Source organism: Bubalus kerabau, chromosome 1 (genome assembly GCF_029407905.1).
Source record: "Bubalus kerabau isolate K-KA32 ecotype Philippines breed swamp buffalo chromosome 1, PCC_UOA_SB_1v2, whole genome shotgun sequence".
NCBI classification, from domain to species: domain Eukaryota; kingdom Metazoa; phylum Chordata; class Mammalia; order Artiodactyla; family Bovidae; genus Bubalus; species Bubalus kerabau.
In genome coordinates, this window is record NC_073624.1 from 17,378,020 (window position 1) to 17,400,063 (window position 22,044).

The 22,044-nt window shown below is 41.9% G+C and overlaps 1 protein-coding gene across 1 annotated transcript in view; it reads left to right on the top strand.

The window, feature by feature from the left end:
• Positions 1 to 6,143: 6,143 nt before the first annotated feature.
• The window catches only part of LOC129644138 (antigen WC1.1-like), a 50,805-nt gene continuing 34,904 nt past the window's right edge, over positions 6,144 to 22,044 (top strand). The window contains exons 1-2 of the mRNA XM_055569584.1: positions 6,144 to 6,216; positions 13,283 to 13,603. Of these exons, the coding sequence (XP_055425559.1) occupies positions 6,144 to 6,216; positions 13,283 to 13,603 (394 nt within the window). The remainder of the gene's footprint in view (positions 6,217 to 13,282; positions 13,604 to 22,044) is intronic.

Consider the following 22,044-nt stretch of genomic DNA (forward strand, 5'->3'; position numbering starts at 1 on the left):
CCAGGAGTTGGTGATACAGGGAAGCCTGGCATGCTGCAGTCCATGGGGTCACAAAAAGTTGGACACTACTGATTGACTAAACTGAACTGAAGGGGGAAGAAGTTAATTACATACATGGAGCAGTAAATGCACAATCAGATTTGTTCAGGAAATCAAGAAGAAACAGGGGACTTAGAAAGCACATGCTACCTTTTCATTAGTACAGGATTGGTGGAAGGTGAAATAAGATCAGAGATGATGGACTGACTAACTCAGAGGAAATGAGAGCTGTTTAAGGATGAAGGTCAAAATGCTAAGAGGCAAATTTGGGAAACTGAGACTGACTGTCAGCACAGAGTGATTTAAAGGGAACAGGAGATGCACCAGGGGTGGGTGGTCTTAAACAGGACTTAGGTCTAGTTGTTTGTAAGTCAAAAATGGTGACTGAGAAACAACCAAGCCCAACAGAGGAAGCAAGTTGAGATCAGAGGGAGTAGTTTGGGATGAAGACACAGAAGGAAGAGGAGATCCAGGAAAGTACCTGCTTCATGTGACAGATTCTGTCTTCTTTTCAAGTCTTCTTTCTCCTTTGCATCCATCAGAAGAGACTCTGTTCTGCTGCTGGAAAAAGTGACCCCCAAATCTCACTGTCTCTCTCACACACACACACATATAGAAACACACACATACACACATACATACACGTGCACACACACACACACTCATCACAACCTACAGTTGTTAGTGATTAGTGAGACTCTTACATGTGCACCATCTGGAACATACAACTTCTGGGGCAGAAAAGAGAAAGACTAGAGAATCACATCTGGGCTTTTCATGCCTCCACTCAGAGGTGACACAGGTGACACCACCCACGTTTCACTGCCCAGAATGAGGCCCTGAGGACTGGAAATACAGCTGTTTGACCAGTATTACTGTCTGTCCACGTCCCTCAGTAGAACTCCTGAGAGCTGTGCTGTCAGTTTTTTCTCACATTGGAGAAGCTACTGAGGTAGAGCTTTGTGCAGAAACTGAATGTGCTCCTACCCTCCCCAAGTGGGATTTGAAGGCATTTCCTATTTTTATCCTTTGGCTTGTGTGTCTCTGACTCCTTACTCCACCTCAGTCTGTGCCAGGTGGGATTAGTCAGATTTGTATCTCCCCTGTCCCCCACCTCCCTTCTCCACTCAGTATCACTAACTGCAGGGTGATTTTCAGCATTTGTCCATGAATTCACTTCTTTAGTTAGCCAATCTTTGTTAAGCTCTTTCTATGTGCCTTTACTTGACCTTAAGGATACACTGAAGAATAAGACATAATACTTGCTCTCCAGAAGCCTGCACTTTGGAGACTGTATAGTATGTATAAGAACGTTTATATAGATTAAATAGATGCAGCAGTAAGTTTGAGCTGGAGGAATTAGAAAGAATTCACAGAGGTGAAAACTCTATGCATTTAAAAACAAGAGAAGATTTATCAATTTTCTTTTTGTAGTAGGCTTAAAAATGTGTCCTCTAGAATTCAAATATACATAAATGTAATATTCTCTATTATTATAACTGATTTCATCTTGTGCACTAGCAAGGCGTGTTTGTATGGATTGAAAGTTCCATAACATTAACACAGACTCTCCCATTTAAAATTTGTCCCTCAACCTAGCTTGGGTTCATTGTAATAATTGTCTTGTCATTTCTAGTTCAAGCTCCCCGCTGAGACTGGTTTTCCTCTATTTAAAGAGTCATCTTCTTTTCTCTCCTCCCACAGATGGTGTCTGGGGTGGGAGGGCTTCTTTGTTTCCAACAGCAGTGGGGAAGCATCCTTGGTCTGCATGCTCTCCACTTAAAATCTGTTTGTCTTTGATTTAGTAGCTTTGATCTGTTCTGGTCTCTGGGTATCTGATGCTGCACTATGGAGGAATGAATGAGGCCAATTCAGAGCCATACTCTTTGTTCAATATTGCTGGTTATAGACTGTAAAGGGGTGAACAGAGATGATGGGCTGGACATCACCAGCTCATGACCTTGCTCCTTCTTTTATGCCCTTGTGATGAAGTGGTCTTCGGTAAAGGAGACTTTACGAACCCTGTTACCATCCATCCATGCAAGGAACACAGATGGTGAGGCAGGTCTCCAATGCTTTGGTGTAACAACTCAATGAATTATTTCCTTTTAAATTGTGTACCACTATTTTAATTTAAAAATATTTTGTATTTTAGTCACTCTGTCTGATTGGTCCTGAGGAAATGTTCCTCAAACAAGCAGATTTAATTATTAATTTCCTGGCAAAGAGATTACTGAACCTCTGAAACCTCTATTTTTCATGGTGATTTGGGAATAATAATGCTGCAGATTGTATTGCTTTACCATAAGACCAAGTAAACAGTTAGTCTAAGTTAAAGAACAGGATTCTTCCTGCTCTTTGCTTCTGCACTTCTAATTCAATATGAAAGCTGTTAAAATAAAATTTTTATAAAAAAATTTCTTCCTGTTACAGGTATGTGTGGTTTGAATCGAAAATGTGCTAAATGATAAATATATAAACATCCTGACCACTTGGCCATATCTGATTAAGACAAGAACAGGAGGCTTCATGGCCTTCACCTGTCAGGGTGCTGTGGTTTATCTTCTTTATCTTCAGATATACAAAGACACTTGCAGCTTTTTTATATGTGTTTAGAACTGGCTCTCGCAGCACTGCTCTTGGAATGGGGCTAGCCTTGTTTCTGGTATTGCAATTTACTACATTCATTGCAGCGAAATATGAAGTGAACCATACATAGCTTATACCATTTAATCATATTGAAATATCATTACAAAAGTTGACACAACTTGCATTGTGCTCTTAGGTCCTCACAACAAGTTAAATTATTTCTCAAAAGATTTCTTTTGATTGAAATGATTTGTGTAAAATACCTGGCTGACATTCATTCATTCAGGTATACAAGAGACATCATTTAGGATTTTTAATTAGCAGGCACTGGGGATAAGAAGGTGAATTATACACAGAACCTTTACCAAGTCCATTTATAAAGTAAAATTAGCAAGTAAACAACTTAATTCATGAGGTCCACAGTTGGTAAGGTCAAAGTTCATGAACAGTAGAATGGGAGACAGAGAGAAGGGGTGATGTGTGGAAGACTCACAACTCTGGCACCAATCACCATCATAGCATGTCAAAACTCTGGGGAGTTTTGATAGCTCCAGTCAAGATTCAAGATAACAGAATTTAATTCCTGTTCTAGAGTTCTGTGATTCCTGGGATGGGATGGAGAGAGGGGCCCTAATATTGCTTCTCTATCACTACTATGTACTACTAGTAACTAAAGGTTATATCTCTTACTAATGCCAACTCATTTAATTCTAACCAGAACTCTGTCATCTAGGCACAAACATAACTCTCCTTTTACAGACTGAGCCACTACACAGAGAGTGTAAGGACCCTGTACAAGGTCACACACATGGTGTGTGGCTGAGCTCTGAGTCACGACAGAGCAAACTGGCTCCCAAGTCTGTTCTCTTGACACCTGAAGTACACTCTCTCAAGTTCATTGTGGACAAAGTTGTTTGGTGTCCTCCCTAAAGCTTTCCTCCTTCAAATCTTGGATGAGATTGGACACTGAGATTTTATGCGTCAGAGAAGACATACCTCCATCAGAGGGTGAGTTGGTCCATGTTGACGCTGCACTCCCAGCTCTGGGGTAGTGGGTGCTGGGGAACTTATACTAGCCCTGAGTTAGCCCCTCCTTTCCAGCCCACCCCTCCCTATAATAGAGTCTGGAGCCCCTAACAGCGTCTTATCTGTGACATCTCGATCCTGAGGTAAGACCGTATGTACCTGGTTCACCAAATGCACCCCTGTGTCATCCTGTGGGAGGGATGAGTGGACCCCAGGAAGCATGCCCTGTGTTCTAGGTGTCTGCCTCATGGATTCTGGTGATGCTGTGGAGTTCATAACTGGGTAAGGAATGATGACTCTGGGCCCCAGGGGGAGTAGAGCATTGACTCTAAGTGACTGAGCAGATCCTGGTCCTACTCCAGCCCCTGAGTTTATATTCTGGTTTTGACATTTATAATCAGTTATTATCACTACTGTGTCAAGCATACAGAAGGAGATGGAGTTCATGTACAGATGGGGGCTTGGAAGTGAGAGGAACACAGAACAAGTAAGTGACTGTTGTAAAATAAAATATTAGCACATTTAAATAGAGAGAGAGAAAAAAAATGTGTTCAATTGACTTTTCTCCCTTTTCATTTACCTGAGTCTCAAATAGGAAGGATGGGCATGACAGGACAGAGAAGCAGCTATGTCTGATGACCAGGATGAGGAGTCCATCTAGTCGGGGATGTGACAGGGCTGTGGACTGGCCCACAGCTGCCCTCAGTGTGGGCTGCACTGAGACCTTAAGGTTTGTGTGTGTGGGGTGCATGGAGCCATCCATCTCTGACCTCTGGTGGGGACTCTGAAGTGTGTGTGTCACAGATGTGTCCTTCCCCCATCTCTGCTGAAATGATGAGAGTCAGATGGGTGAGGGGGCCTCAGTGTGGGCTTGTGTGGACCACAGGGGTGCATCATGGGAATCTTTAGCCTGAGCAGGCATGAGGCATGGGGGTAGCAAGTTAGTGACCTTGAGTTTTTTCACTATCTTATATCCCCTTACTGTCCTTCTCAGTCTCTATTCACCCCAGGACTACTTTCTGGTTACCATCGGGGAGCTTCTTCTGATCAGTGGAAACAATGAGGCAGCAATGGCCACACTGAACTTCAGCCCCTTCTGCTTTGATCTGTCCCCTCATCCACCTGGGCTTCCATTCTTGTCTCTGCTTTTCCTGTTAAATGTAGAATGAAGGAGGTGGGGTCACTGATAGTTTCAGGCAGCATGAACCCCTTCTCTTTTCTGCTTCACAGGCCTCTTCTTTGACCCCTTGCCTACAGCTACTGTGTAGCATAATATTTTCTATTTATCCTTCTGTCTGGGGCAGTTCCTTTAAATTATATTTTGCATCTTCTTTAGTAATGGCTAATAATACAATGAATCTTATCAAACTAAACTGTCAATATGCAAAGAGAGAAACTGTAAAGTTTAGGAAATTTAAGTCTTTCTAAACTACATGTTTTATTCTAGAGATCCCCAAATCTGATTTTGACAGGCTAGAGTTGAATGATGACTCTTACTTTCTCTTTGTTTCGTATAACAGCAATCTCTTTCTCTCATGAAGCATTATTTGGTGACTAGCTGAAAGGGATATTTCACATAAACTGAAATGCAATAAAGGGGAAGGGATTTAGTGTGTCTGAAAATCCCTTATAGGGCTTCCCAGGTTGCTCAGGAGTAAAGAACCTACCTGCCAATGCAGGAGACACAGGAGATGTGGGTTCAATCCCTGAGTCAGAAAGATCCCCCAGAGAAGGAAATGGCAACCCACTCCAATATTCTTGCCTGGGAAATCCTGTGGACAGAGGAGTCTGGTAGAGCTACAGTCTATGGGGTTGGAGAGTCGGACACAACAGAGAATGCAAGCATGTGCTCCAGGCTCCAGATCCTTCTGAGAAGGGGGGAAAAGACAAGCAAACTCATCCCCTCAACTTGATGGGTCCCACCTCGCTCCCACCGTGGTCACCTATGAATTCCTGTGCTCCTGGTCCTCACTTTCTGCTGGCCTGATAAATATTCTTGTATTTCAAGCCTTCTTGTAGTTCTCTTCTTTGTCCCCGAGCTCAGTCCCAGGGAAGATCAATGCTTGATTCCATCAGAGATATTCTCCACAGGCCAACAGATCCCCTCCTCTGACCCTGACAGGTCTCACAGTCTATGGTATTGGTCCGGGTGATCAGATGAGAAAATGTCACTCATGCTTTTTGATGCAACTTTTCTACACCAGCCTCAGTCATGAAGCCCGGCTCTCAGGACCACGGAAGCAGGAGGTCGAAGGACCGTGTTGTTCATATAAGGAGATATTGAAGATGCAGAAGTTCATTGGTGTCTGAGCTGCAGAAAGTGGCAGATGCAGCCTCCGATAGTGCCTGAAATGGTAAAAGGTGTTGCTATTGGCTCCCAGGAGGGAGGGTGTAAGGGGTGGTCTATATAGACCCCGGTTGGCACCCTGACGCCTCCTCACAGGCTGATCCTGCAGCTGGGACTGTGACCTTGAGGACGTGAAGTCAGGATGGCTCTGAGCAGACACCTCTCCCTGCGGGGACTCTGTGTCCTCCTCCTCGGCACCGTGGTGGGTGGTCAAGGTAAGAGCTGCCCCTCTGTCCTGGGTCCACAGCAGGGAGAGGATGCCTCGGTGAAGGGAAAGGTGTCTGGAGTTCTGGAGCCGAACATCAGTGTTTTTGACCAAAAAGGAGCCACACCGACTGTGAATACTGGTCCCTCTCCTGTGTGGGGTCTACTGGTCATTGCCGCAGATTTTACAGAACAGTGAGGTTTGGTCTGGACCGAGCTGGGTCAGCCTGAGTCCCTCCACTGTCTCCCTTGTTCTCAGGGAGTTTCTAAGAGTCCCAGTGGCTCCTAGTGTGTGGAAGGTCCAGTGACTGCCCTCATCTGGGACTCTGGGCTGTTCCCACATGCTCCACAAGCCTGATGTGTGAGCACTGCCCCTGGGTCCCCATGTTTCCTGTGTCTGTGCTCCTGTAGGCTCTGTGCTTGTGTGTGTGTGTGTGTGTGTGTGTGTGTGTGTGAGGGTGCATGTGAGGGTGTCTGTGGGTGTATGAGGCTGTATGAGGGTGTGGAGTCTGTCTGTGTGAGAGGAATGGGACTGCTGAGCAGGGACTGAGTGTGTTGGTCTGTGAAGCACACAGGGTGCCCACAGGGTAGGGTGTCATGTCTGCTGCATGTAACCAGATCAGAGATTATTGTGTACCTGCCTGCCTCTCTCTGGGTCCTCTCTCCCATCCTCCAGCCTCTCATATTTCTTGCCCTGCCTTAAAATATAAATTTTATTTCATCAGGCATTTAGTAATTTTCAACATTTCTGCTATTACAGAAAAAGTTGCTCTGAGCTTTTCTGTATTTAAATGTAAGGACCATTCATGATTATTTCTCTAATGATGTTCCTTGGATGGAACTGTTGTTTCATGGGCTATGAATATCCTTAAGGCTTTTGGTGCATAGAGAGTAAATGCCTTTTGAAACCTTTGCACTGAGTTTTATTTTCACTAGTATTGTGTGAGAATATTAGTTTCCACTTACCCTCACCAACATTTGCTTTTTATCGAGCTTTAAAATCTTATCCAGTTTCATAGGCAAAAACTAGCATATATTCACTAATTTAATGCTTCATTTCCTCCTTCATTGCTTGCTCATGACATTTGTGTTTTTAAAATTGTGATGTTTGTCATTTTGGCATGATTTATATTGGAGCTTTCTATACTACGACTGTTGGAGAAGGCAATGGTACCCGACTCCAGTTCTCTTGCTTGGAAAATCCCATGGACGGAGGAGCCTGGTGGGCTGCCGCTCTGGGGTCTCACAGAGTTGGACATGACTGAAGCAACTTAGCAGCAGCAGCAGCATGCTATGACTGTGACTACTACGCCAGTTGAGTTCAGTTCAGTTCAGTCGCTCGGTGTCTGCCTATTTGCGACCCCATGGACTGCAGCACACAGGCTTCCCTATCCATCACCAACTCCTGGAACTTGCTCAAACTCATGTCCATCGAGTCAGTGATGCCATCCAACCATCTCATCCTCCCTTCCCCTTTTTCTCCTGCCTTCAATCTTTCCCAGTATCAGCGTCTTTTCAAATGAGTCATTTCTTCCCATTAGGTGGCCAAAGTATTGGAGCTTCAGCATCAGTCCTTCCAATGAATATTCAGGACTGATTTCCTTTAGAATTGACTCCTTTGATCTCCTTGCAGTCCAAGGGACTCTCAAGAGTCTTCTCCAATACCACAGTCCAAATTCATCAATTCTTCAGTGCTCAGCTTTCTTTATGGTCCAATTCTCACATCCATACATGACTACTGGGAAAACCATAGCTTTGACTAGATGGACTTTTGTCAGCAATGTCTCTGCTTTTTAATATGCTGTCTAGGTTGGTCATAGCTTTTTTTCCAAGGAGCAAGTGTCTTTTAATTTCATGGCTGCAGTCACCTTCTTCAGTGATTTTCAAGCCCCCCAAAATAAAGTCAGCCACTGTTCTCATTGTTTTCCCATCTATTTGCCATTAAGTGACAGGACCAGATGCCACAGATGTCTCAGTTTTTTGAATGTTGAGCTTTAAGCTAACCTTTTTTTTAAATTTTATTTTATTTTTAAACTTTACAATATTGTATCAGTTTTGCCAAATATCGAAATGAATCCACCACAGGTATACTTGTGTTCCCCATCCTGAACCCTCTTCCCTCCTCCCTCCCCATACCCTCCCTCTGGGTCACTCTCCTCTTTCACTTTCCTCAAGAGGCTCTTTTGTTCTTCTTCACTTTCTGCCATAAGGGTGCTGTCATCTGCATATTTGAGGTTATTGATATTTCTCCCAGCTATCTTGATTCCAGCTTGTGCTCTATCCACCCTGCCATTTCACATGATGTACTCTGCATATAAGTTAAATAAACAGGATGACAATAAACATCCTTGACGTACTTCTTCCCAATTTGGAACCAGTCTGTTGTTCCATGTCCAATTCTAACTGTTGCTTCCTGACCTGCATACAGATTTTTTCAGGAGGCAGGTAAGGTGGTCTGGTGTTCCCATCTGTTTAAGGATTTCCCACAGTTTGCTGTGATCCATACAGTCAAAAGTTTTGGTGTAGTCAATGAAGCAGAAACAGATGTTTTTCTGGAACTCTCTTGCTTTTTTGATGATCCAATGAATTTTGGCAATTTGATCTCTGATTTCTCTGCCTTTTCTAAAACCAGCTTGAAGTTTTAGAAGTTCACGGTTCATGTACTGTTGAAGCCTGGCTTGGAGAATTTTGAGCATTACTTTTCTAGTGTGTGACATGAGTGCAACTGTGCGGTAGTTTGAATACTCTTTGGCATTGCCTTTCTTTGGGATTGGAATGAAAAATGACTTTTTCCAACCCTGTGGCCACTGCTGGGTTTTCCAAATTTGCTGGCATATTGAGTGCAGCACTTTCACAGCTCATCTTTTAGGATTTGAAATAGCTCAGTTGAAATTCCATCACCTCCACTAGCTGTTACCTGTATGAATTTGAGTGCACAACAGTCCTACAAGGCAGGATACATTATCTCAAAAAACAGATCAGGAAACTGAGGCAAAGCAAAGTTAAATCACTTGCCTAAATTAGACAGATAATATTTGAGTAAGTAGCACAAGTAAAATTAGAACCCGAGCATTGGCCTTTTCAGGTGGTGGTAGTGGTAAAGAAGCCACCTGCCAATTCAGGAAATGTAAGAGGCATGGATTCGATCCCTGGGTCAGGAAGATCACATGGAGAAGGGCATGGCAAACCATTCCAGTATTCTGGCCTGGAGAATCCCATGGACAGAGGCGCCTGGCCGGCTACAGTCCATGGGGTTGCAAAGAGTCAGACAGGACTGAGCAGGCATCTTGGATACCTTGTTTCTCCTAATGGCATCCATAATTCCTGTAGGTTTCCTTTATTCCTTTGCATTCTTTTTGCTCCTCTGATTGGATAATTTTGACTTATCTTTGTTTTATTTCATTGAGTCTTCTGCTTGGTCAACTCTGCCTTTTTAAAAACTTTTTGTTTCATTTTGGCGTATAGCCAGTTAACAATATTGTGATAGCTTCAGGTGAACAGCAAAGAAACTCAGCCATATATATATATATATATATATATATATGTGTGTGTGTGTGTGTGTGTGTGTGTGTGTGTGTATCCATTCTCCCACAAACTCCCCTCCCATCCAGGTTGCCATATAACATTCAGTAGAGTTCCCTGTGCTGTACAGTAGGCCCTTGTTGATTATCCATTTTAAATATAGCAGTATGTAGGAATTGGTCCCAAATTCCTTGAGTATCCCTTCCCTTCATTCTTTTCCCTTGGCAACCATAAGTTAAGTTCTCTAATCTGTGAGTTTCTTTCTGTTTTGTAAATAAGTCCATTTTTAAAATTTCTTTTTGGATTCATATACAAGGGATATCATATGATATTTCTCCTTCTCTATCTGATAGTCAAATCTGTTTTTGATGCTCTGTATTAAATTCTTCAGTACACTCATTGTATTATTCAGCCCCAGAATTTTTTTTTTTTTTTTAATGTTTTCTATCTGTTTGAAACTCAATGAATTTACAAGCGCCCTTAAGATTTGGGCTGATTTTCCCCTCCTATTTTATCAGGTCTTTAATGCTTTTAGATAATTTTTAGTAAATTAATTCTACTTTTTCAGCAGAAGAGATAGCCTCAATAAGCAAGCCCACCATTACCGAGAAACTCTCCTACAACTCTTCACAGTAATGAAATCACCTATGTGTTTGTGTCATAAACTAGATAAAAGCTCCAGGTAGGCAAGAATATTGTCTTATTACTTTCTGTATTTATAGTACTTAAAAAAGACCTGCCTCTCCATACATAATTTTATCACTAATAAAATTTTAATCATTTCAGTTCAGTTCAGTTGCTCAGTTATGTCCGACTCTTTGCAACCCCATGAATCGCAGCACGCCAGGCCTCCCTGTCCATCACCAACTCCCGGAGTTCACTCAGACTCACGTCCATCAAGTCAGTGATGCCATCCAGCCATCTCATTCTCTGTCGTCCCCTTCTCCTCCTGCCCCCAATCCCTCCCAGCATCAGAGTCTTTTCCAATGAGTCAACTCTTCGCATGAGGTGGCCAAAGTACTGGAGTTTCAGCTTTAGCATTATTCGTTCCAAAGAAATCCCAGGGCTGATCTCCTTCAGAATGGACTGGATGGATCTCCTTGCAGTCCAAGGGACTCTCAAGAGTCTTCTCCAATACCACAGTTCAAAAGCATCAATTCTTCAGTGCTCAGCCTTCTTCACAGTCCAACTCTCACATCCATACATGACCACAGGGAAAATCATAGCCTTGACTAGACGGACCTTCTTTGACAAAATAATGTCTCTGCTTTTGAATATGCTATCTAGGTTGGTCATAACTTTCCATCCAAGGAGTAAGCGTCTTTTAATTTCATGGCTGCAGTCACCACCTGCAGTGATTTTGGAGCCCCCAAAATGAAGTCTGACACTGTTTCCACTGTTTCCCCATCCATTTCCCATGAAGTGATGGGACCAGATGCCATGATCTTTGTTTTCTGAATGTTGAGTTTTAAGCCAACTTTTTTACTCTCCACTTTCACTTTAATCATTTAGTATTAATAAAAATAGCTTCTTGTGTGCTTTCAGGATCCTATTCAATCCTTTACTCTTACATCAGTGTCAGACTTCTAAAAAATCTGACTAAGCACCATAGGATGTCTCTCTACTTCTACTGTTTCATTTACCTCCCCCTAAGTATCTATATTTCCTTCCTAGAATGGACCTCCCTGGGTCTGTGGACTAAACTGTGTCCCTCCATAATTAATATGTTGAATCCTAGCCCCTAGTGTGACTGCACTGGAGATAAGGTCTTTAGGAAGTAATTGAGCTTAAATAGGCTTCACTGGTGGCTCAGTGGTAAAGAATCCTCTTGCCAATGCAGGAGAGGCAAGTTTGATCCCTGGGTTGGGAAGATCCCCTGGAGAAGGAAATGGCAACTTACTCTATTATTCTTGCTTGGGAAATCCCAAGGACAGAGGAGCCTGGCAGACTACAGTCTATGACATCACAAGAGTTGGACACAATCTGGCGACTAAACCACTAACATCAAGGTTAAATAAGGTCATAAGGATGCGGCCCTAATCCAATAGGTGACATTATAAAAAGAGGATGAGACAGATCTCCCTCCCTCTCTCCCTGTGCATCTGTCCTGAGGAAAGGCCAGGGGAGCACACAGTGAGGGAGCCATGACTACAAGCCAAGAGCAGAGGTCTCAGAATGAACACGGCCTTGCCAGCACGTTGATCTTTGACTTACCAGCCTCCAGAACTGTGATAAGATAAATAATTTCTGTTTTTTAACCAGGCAGACTCTGGTTTTTGGGTGGCTGCCTTCCTGATCTGACTGTACACCAGGATCTTCTCCAGTTCAGCATTTCCCCAGATGTTCCCTCTGTGACGCACCACTTTGGTTTCCAGAGTGAGAGCACGTGGGGGTGGGGGGGTGGGGAGGGGGCAGAGATCTGAGTGATGTTAAGGGTGCCCCAAGGATGATGTCTTGTTAGATTGTAAGAAAGATTCTCCTTTTCTCACCTGAATTTAAAGCTAATGGAGCTGATCAAGGTCTCAGGGAACTCACTTCTCAGTTCCTGACAGGCAGGCAGGAGCCTGGGACACTGGGTGAGACCTGATGTGATAGAGAGAGGTGGTTTGGGTCCCAGTTCCAGGTGGGACCAGGCAGCAGGCCTGATCACACAGGAAGAAGTCTCACCTGGATGAAGCAGTGAAGGCTCACGTATAAGCCTCCAGCTTGTTCACCCCTGCCTTCTGACTCTGGAGGGAAGCCCTGCATTAGTTATGTGCTGTTGTGCAACCAATTACTGCTGAACTCGGCAGCTTAAGTCAGCAAACACCGAGTATCTCACACTTTTTGTGGGTCAAAAATTGACATGGCTTACCTGGATCCTTGGAGTCTCACAAGGATGCAATCATCTGAACGTTCAACCAGGGGAGGATATCGCCCATGTACTTACCTGGTTCTTAGCAGCATTCAGACTTTGGTGGATTGTTGAACTGAAATCTAATCTCATAAGTGACATCTCATCACTTTTGCCAAACTCCATTTGTTACATGCATGTTACTAAGTATATTCGAGTGTGGGGATTACACAAGGATGTGGATACCAGGCAACAGAAAAAAATCAGAACACTATACACCCTGTTACCCCAGCCCTCTGTTCCTAAGCTGGATGAGATGCTCCCTATGGACAGGGAAGGAGAGGGAGAATTCCTCCCTGGATTCCAGGCTGTGAGCTGAAACTGAGATGGGAAAGCTGGGCCCTAGTAGCCTTGGGCACATCTACAGGGAGGGCAGAATCCAGAGTCTCTGGAGGCCTGTCCTTGGTGGTGTCCCTGGAGCTGGTTCTACAGGCTCACGAGAAACACCTGTTGCCTCCCTTCCTGCTCCAGGATCAGTGATGGCACTTTGAGAGCTTAGAGTTGGTTATGGTGGAAATATATATACCACAGAAGTCAACAAATGCTGTACACAGGGAATTTTTTTTCAGAGATCAGAGTGTCCATGTTTTATTACTTGACAGTACACTACTGCATGGTGCACTAAAATCTGTCCTGCATCTGTGTCTGTGTCTCTCTTGCAGATCTGGAGCTGAGGCTGAAGGATGGAGGTCACCGCTGTGAGGGGAGAGTGGAAGTGAAGCACCAAGGAGAATGGGGCACAGTGAATAATTACAAGTGGAGCTTAGAAGAGGCAGCTGTGGTGTGTAGACAGCTGGGTTGTGGGGCTGCTGTTGATGCTCTCCAAAGAGTTCACTTTGGACCAGCAGTTGGCCCCATTTGGTTTAATGCTATTTACTGCAGAGGGACAGAATCAGATATCACAGAGTGTAGTTATCCTACTGTTAAAGACTATCGTCCTGAGGGCCTTTCCCATGATCAGGATGCTGGAGTAGTCTGCTCAGGTAAGGCTTGTCTGGTCTGGGAGGGGATCTCCAGCAGGAAAAGCCTCAGTCTCATGCCCAGCCTCATTATAAGAATATGGATCACAGACTTTAGTACATACTTAGGTGAAGATTCCAGTCACACAGTTATTCCTAGAGCATTAGGTGTTCAAGGGAGCAGAAGGGCTTTCTTGGCAATGGACAGTAAAGGCTCCAGATCCAGTGTGCACTGTGCCCTTCCGGTCTGTGTGATGTGTCACAGGAGGCAGTGAGGTGAGATCAAATGTTTAATACATGTACAACTGCCTGGTTGAACCTACATTAATTAGGTTAATGTAGTAGTAGTACCATCGTAGTTTTTTGTATTTTTTTCATGGGATGGTCAGACAAGTGCAGCTCTAAGAGGGGATATAGGAGAGGTGCAGGTAAGGAGAGGTGTGAGTTTATTATACTCACAGATCCTAGAGAGACAGAATATCAGTAGGTGGGTACTTGGGGGAGGTGCCAGTAGAACACCCTGATCTAAGCAGTGGTGCCCCCAAAATGGAGTGTGAGGACCCATGGACAAGTGACAATACATATATATATATATATATATATATGTCTTGTTTTCATTTTCATCCAGCTAGTCTCTGTCTTTTGGTTAGAGCATTGAATCAGTTTACATTTAAGGTAATTATGGAATGTATGGTCTTACTTACACTCTGTTAATTGCTTTGTATTTTTTTGGTAGGTCTTTTTTTCTTCCCTTCCTCTTTGGTTCTCTTCTCATGATTTGATGGCTATCTTTAATGCTGTGTTTGAATTCCTTTTTCTTTATTGTGTGAATATATACTGTAGATTTTTGATTTGTGGTTACCATGAGGTTTTGATATGCAGTCTATGGCAAGTTTCTGGTCTTTTAATTTCCAATGGGTTTCCAATATCTTGCATTTTTACTCTCCTCATGATTGCTAGTTTTGGTATCATGTTTGTGTGTGAATGCTTTCCTAACTTTATTGTATGTTTGCTTTTACTGGTAAGCTTTCTCATTCATACTTTTCTTTTTTTCTTCTCTGGCCTTTTAATTATCTGCCTAGAAAAGTTCCTTTAGCTCTTGGAAGCTGGTATGCTGCTGCTGCTGCTGCTGCTAAGTCGCTTCAGTCGTGTCCGACTCTGTGTGACCCCATAGATGGCAGCCCACCAGGCTCCCCCATCCCTGGGATTCTCCAGGCAAGAACACTGGAGTGGGCTGCCATTTCCTTCTCCAATGCATGAAAGGGAAAGGGAAAGGGAAAGTGAAGTCGTTCAGTCATGTGCGACGCTTAGCATCCCCATGGACTGCAGCCTACCAGGCTCCTCCATCCATGCGATTTTCCAGGCAAGAGTACTGGAGTGGGTTGCCAGTGCCTTCTCCATGGAAGCTGGTATACTGGTGCTGAATTCTTTTAGCCTTTTCTTGTCTGTAAAGCTTTTGATTTCTCCATAGAATCTGAATAAGAGCCTTGCTGGGTAGAGTATTCTTGATTGTAGGTTTCCCTCTTTTATCAGTTTAAATATATCATTCCACTCCCTTCTGGCCCACAAAGTTTCTGCTGAAAAATCAGCTGATAAACTTACGAGAATTCCTTTTAAGTTATTTGTTGCTTTTCCCTTGTTGCTTTTAATAGTTTCTCTTTGTCTTTAGCTTTTGTCAATTTGATTAATGTGAGTCTTGACATGTTCCTTCTTGGGTTTATCCCATTTAGGACTCTGTGCTTCCTGGACTTCAGTAACTATTTCCCTTCCCATGTTAGGGAAGTTTTCAGCTATTATCTTTTCAGATATTTCTCAGCTCTCTTCTCCTTCTGGGACCCCTACAATGTGAATATTTGTGCATTTAATGTTGTCCCAGAAGTTTCTTACACTGTCCTCACATCTTTTCATTCTTTTTTCTGTCCCACAACAGTGACTTTTCACCATTCTGTCTTCTAGCTCACTTATCTATTTTTCTGCCTCATTTATTCTGCTGTTGATTCCTTCTAGTACACTTTTCATTTCTTTTACTGTATTATTCCTCATCTCTGTTCTGTATATCTTCTAGCTCTCTGTTAAACATTTCTTGTATCATTTCATTCCATGCCTCCATTCTTTTTCCAAAATCTTGAATCACCTTTATTATCATTACTCTGCATTTTTTCCCAGGCAGATTGCCTGCGTCCATTTCACTTAGTTGTTCTCCTGGGATTTTATCTTGTTCCTTTATCTCAAATATATTCCTCTGCTGTCTCATTTTATCTAACTTTCTGTGTTTATAGTCTCTCTTCCACAGGCTGGAGGATTGTCATTCTTCTTCCTTTTGGTGTCTGCCCCCTGATGGGTGAGACTCATCTAGAGGCTTGTGCAAGCTTCCTGGTGGGAGGTTTTGGTGCCTGCTGACTAGTGGGAGGAGCTAGCTCCTGATCTTCTGATGTGCAGAGCCATGCCAAAAGATGTGTATAGAGGCAGTTGTGGGCTCAGGAAGACTTTAGACTGCCTATCTGCTAATGGGCAGGGCTGTGTTCCTGCCCTGTGGGTGGCTTGATCTGAGGCATCCCATCACTGGAGCATGCAGGCTGTTGGGTGGGGCCAGGTCTTGGTGTCAAAATGGCAGCCTCCAGGGAGCTCACGCCAATGAGTACTCCTTGGTACTTGTGCCACCAATGTCCTTGACCCTACAGTGAGGGACAGCTGCCCCCACCTCCCCAGAAGACTCTATAAGACAAGCAGGTAGGTCTGTCCTTGGCTTCTGTGAAGTCCTGGTTTTTTCCCTTGGCCCCAGTGGGCTTCCCTGGGAGCTCAGCTGGTAAAGAATCTGCCTACAATGCAGGAGATCCTGGTTCAATTCCTGGGTTGGGGAGATCCACTGGAGAAGGAATAGGCTGCCCACTCCAGTATTCTTGGGCTTTCCTGGTAGCTCAGACAGTAAAGAATCTGCCTGCAATGCAGGAGACCTGGGTTCAATCCCTGGGTTAAGAATATCCCCTGGAGGAGGGAAAGGCTAACCACTCCAGTATTCTGGCTTGGAGAGTTTCATGGACAGAGGAGACTGGCAGGCTACAGTTCATGGGGTCACAAAAAGTTGGACATGACTGAGTGACTTTCAGTTCACTTCCCTTCCCTTGTTCCTGTGGAGTTCCTATGATCAAGGCCTCTGTCCTTCAAAACCAAGTACTCTGGGGGCTCCTCTTACTGATGCCAGACCCCCAGGGTGGGGAGCTTGACCTGAGTTTCAGAAACATTCTGTGGGTAATCTATCATATAATTATTTTCCAGTTTGTTAATCATTCACCTGGTGGGTATGAGGTTTGATTATATTGTAAATAAATCCCTCCTACCATCTTATTGTGGCTTATTCTTTGTTTTTGGATGTAGAATATCATTTTTAATAGGTTATACTCTTTTTTGTTGATGGTTGTTCAAAAGTTAGTTGTGATTTTTGTGTTTTTGTGAGATGAGGTGAGCTTAAGTCATTCTACTCTGCCATCTTTCATATTTTACCTTAAAATGATAAGGGAAAACTGAAAATGAAAGTCATTCAGTCGTGTCCGACTCTTTGTGACCCCATCAACTAAACAGTCCACGGAATTCTCCAGGCCAGAATACTGGAGTGGGTAGCCTTTCCCTTCCCCAGGGGATCTTACCAACCCAGGGATTGATCCCAGGTCTCCCACATATCAGGTGGATTCTTTACCAGCTGAGCCACCAGGGAAGCCCAAGAATACTGGAGTGGGTAGCCTATCCCCTCTCCAGCAGATCTTCCTGACCCAGGAATTGAACTGGCTTCTTCTGCATTGCAGGCAGATTCTTTACCAACTGAGTTTTCAAGGAAGCCCTTAAAATGACAGTTTGTCATTTAACAAATAATAAAACAAATTAATAAATCTTATAAAATGTTGCTGCTATTTTTATCTTAAATATTTTATTATCTCAAAAATGTGCAATAGTTTTTGTATTTACTCACAGAATTATCATTTAGAGCAGTCTTTATAGCTTTGGGTAGACCCAAATTTTCACATGTTATCACTTTCCTGTAGCTTGAATACCTTACTGGAACATTTTTTTGTGTGTGTAGTTATGGTTTGGTGGTCTCACCACCATTGTTTTTATATGAAACATTTTAACTTTTAATAATTTTTAAAAATATTTTCACCAGTGACTGTGTTCTAGTTTAGAAATTTTCACCACACTGAAGATATTTTTACACTGGCCTATGGCTAGCATTGGAGAAGGCAATGGCACCCCACTTCAGTACTCTTGCCTGGAAAATCCCATGGACAGAGGAGCCTGGTGGGCTGCAGTCCATGGGGTCGCGAAGAGTCAGACACGACTGAGCAACTTCACTTTCACTTTTCACTTTCATGCATTGGTGAAGGAAATGGCAACCCACTCCTAGTGTTCTTGCCTGGAGAATCCCAGGGACGGGGGAGCCTGGTGGGCTGCCGTCTATGGGGTCGCACAGAGTTGGACACGACTGAAGTGACTTAGCAGCATGGCTAGCATTGCCTCTAATAAATAGCAGGTAATACTTATTGTTGTCCCCCTTTACATAACATGTCAATGTTTCATGGCACTTTTTTTTTTTTTTGGTTTATCATTGGTTTTCCATAATTATATTATCAGGTGTCTGAGGTACTTTTCCTTATTTTTATCTTTTAGAGTTTGTTTAGCTTTTTGGCTTGGTTTATAGCTTTCGTTAAATTTGGAAAAAATTCCATCCATTATTTACAACTAGTTTTCTACTCATCCCTTATTCTGAGTCTCCAAATATACATATTTTTACATGGTTTACTCTCGTCCCAAGTGCCACTTCCCATCCATGGTTCGTTTTCTGCCTCTTTTTTCTCTCTGCTTCAGTTTGGACAGTCTCTATTGATAGGTGTTTAATTTCCCCACCCCCTTTTTTGTTCTGCCACATCTAACCTCTTTTTATGCTAATCCAGACAATTTTTCATTCCATATATTGATTTTTCAGTTTTAGAAGTTCCATTTGGCTATCTTCTAGTTTTTTCTTTCTTTTATTTTTTTGCTAGGCATATTTACATTAATGTCTTTATTAGCAGTCAATTAAATAATTGGTTATTCTGGAATCTGGTTTTAGTGATTGCTCTTTTAAAATTTTGCTATGAGTTACACTTTTCGTTTTTAGAAAGCCTTGTAACTTTTTGATTGGATGTTGGGCACTGCTAGGAAGTCCTTTAACAGAAAGAATTCTAGCAATAAATAATCAGAATACAGACACTAATATAAATACAGTCAAATAGCAGAGAATTTTACTTGATGAATTAAACAATGTTTTTCATTGAGTTACATTGAATTCTCTTAAAAATATGTTCCTTGGGTGACAAAGTGATAAATTTTTATTTTGGTCTCTCCACTTTAACTTCAAAACTTCTTGTTATTCCACTTTTGCTTGCCACATACCCAAATTACACTCTACTTCTACAGCAGTTGCTTTCCTTTTTCCATTTTATTTGCCATCCATCCATATGTTTTAAAATTGTGTTTTCTTGTCTGAAGTGGGAGAAATGAGAAAGGATCGAACAGTTAGGTGGCATATAGGAGGAGCAGAGTGCAATGAAATTTTCTAATTACTAATTTAACAACTATTTTCCCTAAATACTTGTGTATTTTATACAGATTGAGGCTTTTGAAACTCAGAATTCTGCAAATTAGGCCTTACTTGATTTCTGCTTCTTTCTTACTCTCTTCTCCCTCTCTTTTTGCAGCATGCCACCTTCTTTCAAGATTATAAAATATATATGAAAAAATTGATGAAGATATAGATAAAAAGCATCCTGTATTCATGGGTTGGAAGAATCTATATTGTTAAAATGTCTACACTACTCAAAATGATCTACAGGTTTTACGTAATCCTTCTCAAAAGTCCAGTGGCATTCATTATAGATATAGAAAGTACAATTCTGAAATACAGTCTAAAATATGTATATTGTTTACTTTCAATCTATTCATGACTTTTTGTTTCCTTACCATTATTGACTTTTAGTTTCATTCCACTGTGGTCAGAAAAGATACTTGGAATTATTCAATTTTCTTGAATTTGTTAAGACTTGTTTGTAGCCTAACATGTCATTTACCCTGGAAAATATTCCATGTGTGCTTGAGAAAAATGCATATTGATTTTCTGTTTGAATGATCTGTTAATTATAGAGAGTGTGATATTGAAGTTTTCTACTGTTAATGTATTGCTTCTACTTCTCCCTTAAGAGCTGTCCATGCTGTCCTGTATATTGAAATGCTATAATGTTGGGTGCATATATATGTGTAGTTGTTATATCTTCCAGCTGAACTGTCTCTTGTGACAGTTTTTTACTTAAAGTCTCTTTTGCCTGACTTTGATCTCTTTAGGTTATGATTTGCATGGCATCTCTTTCTCCACCTGTTCACTTTCAGCCTACCTGAGTCATGAAATCTAAAGTGAGTCTCTTATACACAGTATGTAGTTGGATCTTGTTTTTAATCCATTCAGATAATCTATATCTTTTCATTTGAAAGTGTAGTACATTCACATTTATAATCATATTAAAAGATAAGGACTTACATTGCCATTTTATTAATTGTTTTCTCTCTGTTTTATAGTTTCTTGCTCTTTCTTTCTTCTGTGTTGTATTTGTGGCTTGATGATTTCTTATAGTGGTATGCTTTGATTAATTTCTCTTTTTTTGTGTGTATGTACTATACTTTTTATTGTAGTTACCATAGAACTTGTATAAAACATTTTCTAGCTAAAATAGTCTATAGCAAAGTTAAGTACTGTTATGAAAACAACTTAATTTCAATAGCCTGCAAAAACTGCATTTTATTTCTCCCCTACATTTTAAGTGATTGATATCAGATTTTACTTCTTTGTATATTGTGTTTCCAACAGCAGCTTTCTGTAATTATAGTTACTCTTATGATGGTCTTTTGATTTATATTTATATACTAATGTTAAAAGCAAGTTATGTGGCACTATTACAATATTACAATATTCTGTATTTCTCTTTAGATTTACCAGTAAGATTTACACTTTCATATATGAAGATGCTTTTGTATCATTGTTTTGTTTATTCATTGAAACTTGAAGAACCCTTTTAGCACTTTGGTAATGTAGTGATGATGAAATCCCTCAGATTTTGCTTGTCTTTTATATATATGATTATATATATATATATATAATTTGAGCCTGGTGGCTCAAATGGTAAAAAATCTTCCTACAGTGAAGGATACCCAGGTTTGATCCCTGGGTTGGGAGGATCCCCTGGAGAAGGGATTGTCTACCCACTCTAGTATTCTTGCCTAGAGAATTCCATGGACAGAAGAACCTGGTGGGCTACAGTCCTTGGAGTCACAAAGAGTTGGACATGACTGAACAACTAACACACACACAGATATATATATATAACATGTATATGTTATATAGCATATACACACATATTATATAACATATATAATATACATACATTATTGTTCTGGTGGTAGTGGTGGTTGGGTTTGAACCTGCATCTCCTGCATTGGCAGGCTGATTCTTTACCTCTGAGAAACCTGGGAAGCCCTTTTGTGTGTGTATATATCTAATACCCCCATTTTTAAAGGACTGTTTATCCATGTAAAGCTTTGATGATTGAGTTGGCAAGGTTTTTTTCTTGTGGTACTTTTGATGTATCGTGCTGCTTTCCTGGACTTCAAGATTTCTAGTTTTAAAGGGTTTTTCTTGGTGACAAGTCACTTTTTTTCCTGTTTTCAAAAATTTCTCTTTATCTTTAATTTTGGTAATTTAATCATAACGTATCTTGGTGTGGACCTCTTTGGTTTCCACCTGTTTGGGAACTCATCAGATCAGATCAGATCAGATCAGTCGCCCAGTCGTGTCTGACTCTTTGCGACCCCATGAATCACAGCACACCAGGCCTCCCTGTCCATCACCAACTCCTGGAGTTCACTGAGACTCACGTCCATCGAGTCAGTGATGCCATCCAGCCATCTCATCCTCTGTCATCCCCTTCTTCTCCTGCCCCAATCCCTCCCAGCATCAGAGTCTTTTCCAATGAGTCAACTCTTCACATGAGGTGGCCAAAGTACTGGAGTTTCAGCTTTAGCATCATTCCTTCCAAAGAAATCCCAGGGCTAATCTCCTTCAGAATGGACTGGTTGGATGTCCTTGCAGTCCAAGGGACTCTCAAGAGTCTTCTCCAACACCACAGTTCAAAAGCATTAATTCTTTGGTGCTCAGCCGTCTTCACAGTCCAACTCTCACATCCATACCTGACCACAGGAAAAACCATAGCCTTGACTAGACGAACCTTTGTGGGAACTCATAGGCTTCATGAATCAAGATATCCATTTCCCTCCCTAGATTTGGGAATTTCTCAGTTATTATTTCTTTGAATAAGCTTTCTGCTCCTTTATTTCTTTTATCCTACTGGGATTCTCAAATATATATTGCTTGTGGTATCCCATATGTG